The sequence below is a fragment of the Apaloderma vittatum genome, unplaced genomic scaffold (genome assembly GCF_000703405.1).
Source record: "Apaloderma vittatum isolate BGI_N311 unplaced genomic scaffold, ASM70340v1 scaffold26575, whole genome shotgun sequence".
In the NCBI taxonomy this organism is placed as follows: Eukaryota; Metazoa; Chordata; class Aves; order Trogoniformes; family Trogonidae; genus Apaloderma; species Apaloderma vittatum.
Window position 1 is genome coordinate 6,492 of NW_009719273.1, and position 7,769 is coordinate 14,260.

General features: G+C 49.9%; 1 protein-coding gene across 1 annotated transcript in view; it reads left to right on the forward strand.

Annotated features, from left to right (window-relative positions):
• Positions 1-2,100: 2,100 nt before the first annotated feature.
• R3HDM2 (R3H domain containing 2) overlaps positions 2,101-7,769 on the forward strand; it is a gene marked incomplete at its 3' end in the record, with an annotated part of 20,180 nt that continues 14,511 nt past the window's right edge. Inside the window, exons 1-7 of the mRNA XM_009870573.1 lie at positions 2,101-2,268; positions 3,287-3,328; positions 3,914-4,000; positions 4,510-4,636; positions 6,058-6,136; positions 6,859-6,918; positions 7,566-7,706. Coding sequence (XP_009868875.1) covers positions 2,101-2,268; positions 3,287-3,328; positions 3,914-4,000; positions 4,510-4,636; positions 6,058-6,136; positions 6,859-6,918; positions 7,566-7,706 — 704 coding nt within the window. The remainder of the gene's footprint in view (positions 2,269-3,286; positions 3,329-3,913; positions 4,001-4,509; positions 4,637-6,057; positions 6,137-6,858; positions 6,919-7,565; positions 7,707-7,769) is intronic.

Consider the following 7,769-nt stretch of genomic DNA (forward strand, 5'->3'; position numbering starts at 1 on the left):
TGTGGGACAGCCTGCTCGGTGCTGCGTGACAGAGCCTGGCGCAGGGACCCCACCCGGTGAGCTGTGTTCAGGATCACCATCTGGGTGGGAAGAGCCTCCTGGCCCCCGTGTCCTCGTCCTGACGCTTCCAGGCGTGCTACGAAGGAGGTTACTCATGGAATTAGCAGTGGGTTTCTTGTCACCTTCCTGCTCCGGGGTGAACGCACGTGAACAGTGGCTGCGACCTCCCAGCAGTTCTCTCTAGTGAGAAGCACCTTGTTTTCGTGCAGCGCTGGGATGGGTCTGCTTGCCTGTATCAGCATTCACGGTCTCTCCTCTGTGGTTTCATGCATCTGCCTGAAATCACGCTGGTTCACGTGCAAAAGCCAAACGGCGCAGCCCTGTCACCTTCACCTGTGCCGGCTTTTTTTTCTTTCCGTGCACCCTTTCCTCTTGAATTTTCTGCAGTCAACGGGGGTATTTCCCGCACAGCCCCAAGGCGCCGCTTATTCATCAAGGTTAAATGACTTTTTCCTTTCCTGCTTCTCACCTCTGTGACTCTGAACTGACACCGGTGAGTCTTACTGCTGCGGGAAGGTTCGTCATAAGCCTGGAACTGGTGGTGGTAGGTGTGAGGGAAAGCTGAGGTGGCTGTAGCGTCCTGCTTTTGTCACTGAGCACCCTGTGCCATCCTCCAGCTGTGCTTTCTCTGCCTGCAGCCCTGCCCTGGAGGTTTCCCCGTGACACGCTGGTGTCCGTTCACAGCAGGGCCTTTGCCCTGGCTGCCTTAACAAGTTTTTTACAAATCCCTGTAAGAATCCGTAAACCAAAAGCAGTTGATTGTGCCCTCTCACTTTCTGGAACCGATTCCAGTAGCGGCACCGAGTCAGACACACGTTCTGTGTTCAGCAGCCCCACAAGTGGAAGGGGAGCGAGGTTGGGTCGGTTAATGAGTGTGAGCACTTCCCGCGCGGAGCCAAGAGTCAATAAATCTGTGAGATGTGACTCTTTTTTTCAGCTGTGTTTTGCCAAAGCAATTAATAAAGCAAGTTGTTAAACATCAGCTGTGTTTTGCAGCGCCCAGACCTCTTGTTTGAGCATCTCTCAAATTTAGGCTTCCGCGTTCTGCGCAGGCGGCGTCTTTACCGGCGTGTTTCTCGGTATCCAGATCCCTCCACGGTCCTGTGTGAGCTGGTTTAGCCCTCGCCCGTACTTAAAGAGGTCTGAGTTAGCTGAGAAGGCTGATGTTCCGGTTCTGGATGGTTTGGAGATCCCGCTTGGTTTGGTGAGCGGAAACGCGACGTGTTCGTTGCTCCTGTTGAAGGCTGCCCGCAGGCTGAGGCACACGGTGCTGCCCCGTCTGCTTTCTGCGCTCATTTGGAGGTGGTTTCAGGGGCTCTGTGGACTGCCTGCGTTCTTGCTAACGAAAAGGAAGCAATTCAGTTTTGTTAGAAGCGTTAATTTTTCGTCTTAACCTGTAATTTGACTGGTTTTGTTTGATTTCCGCTTTTCCTGAAGTATCTTAACCCTAGGCAGCGGGAGAGAAGATATCAGGGGTGACCTTATTTCACAGGAAGAACCAGAGCAATGTCTTGGCTACGAGGCTGTTTTCTCACTGAGGATTTGATTAATTGCGAGAAGGACTGGGGTAGGATTTGGGGAAAGTAAAGCGTATTTGTTATTGTGGTTTGTCCTGCGGCAGAGCACAGCTCCTCCGGTTGCTCGAGTTTATTTTACCCACTGAATTCCCTGCCCCTGGATGTTTGCTACGGTCAGTCTCTCCCTTGTGTCAAAGAAGTTCAGAGGGCGGAGAGCCTGCACCAGGGACCTCTGTGTATCTCAGAGGCTTTGTTCAGCCCTGCCAGTGTCTCCAGAGTCCTGGTGAGAGTCCTGGAGCTCCTGCAAGGTCTCCTCAAGCTAAAAGAGGCTGCGTCCAAAGGGATGCACCAGGAGTGCTTGGTTTGGGGTCTTTGCGCGCAAGATGAGTTACAAGGAAGTTACAACCTATATATACGAGAGTTTGTGCTCCGGAGAGGAACTTACTCCACCCTGTGACTCCCTTCCACCCATTCTGTCACCTCTCCTGACAGGTGCCCGTTGCCACGTTGTAGGGCTCTGAAGATGTCAAACAGCAACACAACACAAGAGTCTCTGGAAATAATGAAGGAGTCTGAAAAAAAAGCGGTTGAGGAATCTGTGAACAAAACCAAATACGTATCCAGATCACCAAGCAAGGAGGAGGTGGAGAAGGATGGCGGGGAGGAGGTCAGCGTGCGCCAGGAATCTCAGGTAAGTGCAGACAAGCGGATCCCTTCTGTCAGCTTGCGGAGCTGGGTCTGCTCCTGCTGGGCAAGCACGAGCTGGTTGCTGCGCTGCCACCTTCCAGGAAAATATCACAGGCTGCTCTCCTTAGCTGGATCTGCTCTGCTCGGAGTGGAATAATTGAAATATTCTTTGAGACTGGTGTGCTCAGTCTTCAAGTTCTAGTCCCGTGGCTGTTACCTTTGTCTTAACTCATTTCTTCCATCAGTTAATGACTTCATGTGAAGTGAAGGCATCCCAAGGAGAATTTGGTTTCAGGAATGGTGCTTGGCCATTACTTTGCTGCTGTTTAAAATGCCCAGATAGGAAGTCAGTGATTTGGGATTTCATTTCAGCAAGGAAAAAATAATCCGCGCAGGCATCACTTGGAGGGTGATGGGACTCATTCCGGCCGTTCTTCTCTCCTGTCACATGTGCTTTTGGCTTAGTGTTGAGCTTGAAGACATGCCCCCCTGCAACCACCTGCTGAATGCATCTGCATTTAAAGATGGGGGCTGGCACCAGATTTATTCAGCCCCTGTGTGGGCTGACACCCGTGTTGCTCAGAAAGAGCCTGACTTTGGTCCCCTTGGAACGTGGAATGGGGAGAGGTTGCTTAGAAGGTCGGGAAAACAGGTGACTGGGTGTCTCTGAAGTGAGAGCAGTGCTGTGTTTCTCATGATCCACTGCGCTAGAGCCCCCTTCGTGTCCCAGGAATGGTAGAAAACTTGCAGTTTTCCCACTTAAAAGTCTATCATGCCCTGTGATCCCGCAGCTGTGCTAGTTCTGTCAGAAGCAGGAGCCAGGTCCAACCCACATGAAGTTTCCTGAGCAGTCTGTGCCCACCTGGGGCTTGGCCTTCCCGTTTGCCTGTGCTTCCATTGCTGTGAGATTTTCTTCAGAGTCGTTTTACGCTCTCGGTGATGTGCTGCCTGGCACAGCAAATACCCTTTACAGTGTACGTGTTCAGGTTAAACTTCTTGCCTTCTTTTTCCTTTTTCCACAGAGACGAACTTCAAGTCACGGACATGCCAGAAAAAGAGCCAAGGTATGACCCTTCCTGACGTCCTCTTGTTTCTTTGGCCGCTCTGAGCTGAGACATGATCCCAACCTCAGGACGATAATCTCGAGGCTTTCCTGTCTCCAGAAGCAACATGCTGGTTCGGGACAGCAATGTCCCAGCCCTGGGGCAGGATGCTCCAGCTCTTCCACCCATGGAAGAGCTACTTGCTGCTATAAACTGCCTCACCTGTCCCCTCCCAAGGGCCTAAAATGCCAGAAATTAAATTCCAAGGTGTCACTGGAGGGACAGGGCAGTGCACTGATCTGTTACACCCTCCAGCTGAAAACCAGAGTTAAGTGTCACTGCCTGGTTTCACGTAAGGCCCCTTTTCTTCAGGCAATGCCACATTTGCTCCCGTAACGATGGCGTGTGCACATGAGTGAATCAAAAGCTTCTGCTAGTAATAAGCAGCAGGACACCACTGCTGCAGAACAGTGCTTGTAGTCCTCCTTTTTAGCAGTTTAATTAACGATTGACTGCGTGAGCGGCTTGATAATGCAGCAGCATGAACACAAGTTTGTACAGTTTGGGTGAGGTGTCTTAACTATACCCTCTCTTTTCCTTTTTCAGTCTAATTCAAAGCTTAAACTGGTCAGGAGTTTGGCTGTATGTGAAGAATCGTCTGGCCCCTTCGTAGATGGGCTGCTGGAGTCCCAGGTAGGGCTAAAATGAGACAAACTGTGGAGTGTGGAAGCCCAGAAATTCCGTGTCCTGCTAGAAGTGATGTCCTGCCCTAGGTCTGTGCCTCTGAGAGCCAAGAGTTTCCCACCAGAGGCTGCTTTCGAAGGAAGCAGTCGTGCCTGTGAGGACTGCTCGTATGTGTACAGTCACCACACATCCCTTAGGCACTCCTAAGGGCAAAATGATTTTATCAGCTTTGAATGGGGAAGCACGTTATTCAGATTCTGAGGCCATCCAGACCAGGGTGACCAATGCTGTTGAGAGTCCTCTTGGAGCCTTACGAAGGCGTCTCGCTGGGAAGAGGGTGGGAGAGAAACGACTTTTTCTGCTCTCAGCATGGGGCCTCGTATGAAGTATCTCAGATCTGCGACCTGACTCCCCTGCCTTTCCGTGCTGCCTTTCTCAGCTGCCAACGTCTCCAGCTGTGGTGCTGATTCCAGGGAGTGTCCGAGTGACTCAGACCAGCCTGGTTTGTTTTCTTCCAGGACATCATTCAGTTGCACGTTAGCTGCCCCTCTGACAAGGAAGAGGAAAAATCCATGAAAGATGGGGCGGAGAAAGAAGAAAAAGACAAGAATAAAGAAAAGGCACCAAGGAAAATGCTGTCTCGAGGTCAGGTGCTCGTTTGACCAGTGGTACAGTCGTTGGAAGCAGAGCAGTTATCTCTGCTGATGGCTGTACAGGAATAACACCCTTTCTGGAGCAAAGCCTGGGGAGGGAGGGGAAGGGTTTCTCTAGACTAGCATCTGCCCCAGCAGACTTGCAGGCTTTATGCAGAGTTTATAGTGATCTGATGGTTTTTTAGATGAGCAGAGGCAAACCCGAGAAGTCACACTGTGTAGACTTTGGCTTTCAGTTTACATTTGATGTTATAAAGTCTGCCACAGGTGGCAAGATGTGAGGTTGCAAGGAGGTGAGCTTAGTTTCTGCTGTGTGATCCTGTGGGTGTGATTTGATAGAAATGTCTAACGGATACACATTTAACCTGGTGAGCAAATTGCGCCTGAAGTCCTTGTTCGGACAGCACCTCTGCACTGGTGCAGATTCCATTTCACTTCTTGTTTTTTCTGTGATTACTCGTAAATTGAAAAGGGTATGGGGAGAGTGGGGAAGAATCACAGAATCACAGAATGTCAGGGACTGGAAGGGAACTCGAAAGCTCATCTAGTCCAATCCCCCCGCCGGAGCAGGAACACCCAGACGATGTCACACAGGAAGGCGTCCAGGCGGGTTTTGAATGTCTCCGGAGAAGGAGACTCCACCACCTCCCTGGGCAGCCTGGGCCAGTGCTCTGTTACCCTCACTGAGAAGAAGTTTCTTCTCAAATTTAGGTGGAACCTCTTGTGTTCCAGTTTAAACCCATTACCCCTCGTCCTACCATCGGTTGTCGCCGAGAAGAGCCTTGCTCCATCCCCGTGACACTCACCCCTTACATATTTATAAACATTGATTAGGTCACCCCTCAGTCTCCTCCAAACTAAAGAGACCCAGAAACAGAGCCACTGGGGTTTTCCAGTTCAATAGCTCGCAGGATCAAAGCTACAGAAGCTGCTGGTACCACGGGAGGGGATACTGCACCTGCAGGGGTCACCTGTGACAGCGTGCGGTATCCTGAGTCTGCTCTGCGTGGCTGGTTTTAGGGACAAGGTTTCCATCCATGAACTGATGTGATCTGCCTCTCTCTGGCCTCCTCCTCCCGGGGGCCTGGTGCTCGTAGTGCCTTGCCTGCGCAGGGCAGGGTGTACAGCCCTGATTTTACACTCTGAGAAACTGGGAGTTGCGTTCGGAGCCTGTGCTGGGAAGCTGGACCTGAGCCCAGGTGCGATGAGTCCCAGGCTGTGCAGTTCTGTAGCAAGGAGGGCTTTTCTTCCTCTCCTCCTGTTTGAGTAGTGGGTGCTGAGAATGAGGCTGAATTTCCTCTGGCGGTGACGTGGGGACATCATCCTCGTGTGTAGCGAGACACGTGCCTCTTCCCTTCAGTCTGTTCTGTTGCGGTGTTTTGTTAATTTGTTCTGCTGCTGTTGTTGTTTCAGATTCCAGCCAGGAATATACAGACTCCACTGGAATAGATTTGCATGAATTTTTAGTAAATACACTGAAAAAAAACCCACGGTAGGTCCCTAGTCAGTAAACCAACGTGCTGGTGGAGTGAAGGGAGGGAGTACCTGGAGGCAAATGCTGCTTTGATTGACTCGGAAACCCGTGGTGTTCTGTGTGCATGTGTATATATTTCTATATGTATTTATGTATCTTGGGAGGAGGGGGGACTACGGCAATACAGGAAGTACCTAAAAGTGTATTTTACTTTTTGGAATTCAGATAGCGTCACTAGAGCTGGGGCAGTGTAGAAGCAAAAAGCACAACTGTAATTTTCTATACTGCAGTCAATCAAAACATGTGATTGTGTATTATGAAGAGAGAGAAAGGAAAATTAATTTGTTTGAATGCAAGCAGGAAAGAATCTTGATTGCTTTAAACCCCGTTCTGTAAATGATTGTCAAATACCAACCTCTAAAGGAACCGCTGCTGTGTCAGTAATAGATGTAATCAAGCCAAATGCTGGCGTAAGAATAGCAAAACTGGAATCTATCAGTGGAGCTTCCAGCAGAGATTCACTATTGCCAAAACCAAGCGCTGTTAGCAAAACAACAACTTTAGGCTGGGAAAAATCTGGCAGTTAATGTACTATCTATGAAAAAACACGGAGTTCTTGAAGCTTGTTCTTGTTGCTTGCTCCAGGTATTTGTGACTTTCCTGTGTTGCAGGGAGGGGGTGCCAAGCAGGGAGGCTGTGCTTCACTGTCCCTAATGGTGGCCTTTGTCTTCTCTTGGCAGGGATAGAATGATGCTACTCAAGTTAGAACAGGAGATTCTGGAATTTATTAGTGATAACAAGTAAGTGATCATCAACTTTGCATCGAGCAAAATATCTCATTGTTTAGGAGCTCAGAGGAGAAGGGAGTGTCTTTTGGACGTGCTGCTTAGGAGACCTGTTTTCTTTTACATCCTCCACCTCCTTTTGTCCATACGCAACATTTCTAAGTTTCATATTGATATACTATTAATTGCTTTAGCACCATATCCCCTGTGAAGGATATAAATGCCATTGTGCTTCTCTTCCTGGTGTAAATTTGGGGTGAAGAAACCAGGGGCAGAAACATCCCGGAATGTGAGATCGAATGAGTGTCTGCAGCAGAGCTTGCAAGCTTCTAACAGGATCAGAGAAATCACAGTAAAAGTGACAATTCTGGCTCCTGTTCCTGCTTAGAAAGAAACATGTGCATCTCCACCCAAGTTGGTCTTGTTTCAGGAAAAGCCAGTTCAACCTGAGCCCCTGAATCAGGCCGGCTCTGCCTGGCAAAGCAGTGCCAGCCCGTGCTCGGACTCGGTGTCAGCGGCAGCACTTGAGTCCTGAGCAACCGCTTGGAGCGGGTGACAGGGTCTGATCTGGGATCTCTGGCCTTGATCTCTCTTGGTGGGTCAGATTATCGTTGTCCGTTTCAAGGCCTTCTAAATTCTGATGCTTTTTCCTCTTTTCTCAGCAATCAGTTTAAGAAGTTCCCTCAGATGACCTCGTACCACAGGATGCTGCTGCACCGGGTGGCTGCTTACTTCGGCATGGACCATAACGTTGACCAAACTGGGAAGGCGGTCATTATCAACAAGACCAGTAACACACGAATGTAAGGGGGAGGGACAACAACTGACCTGGCATCCCCTTCCCTTCCCTTCCCTTCCCTTCCCTT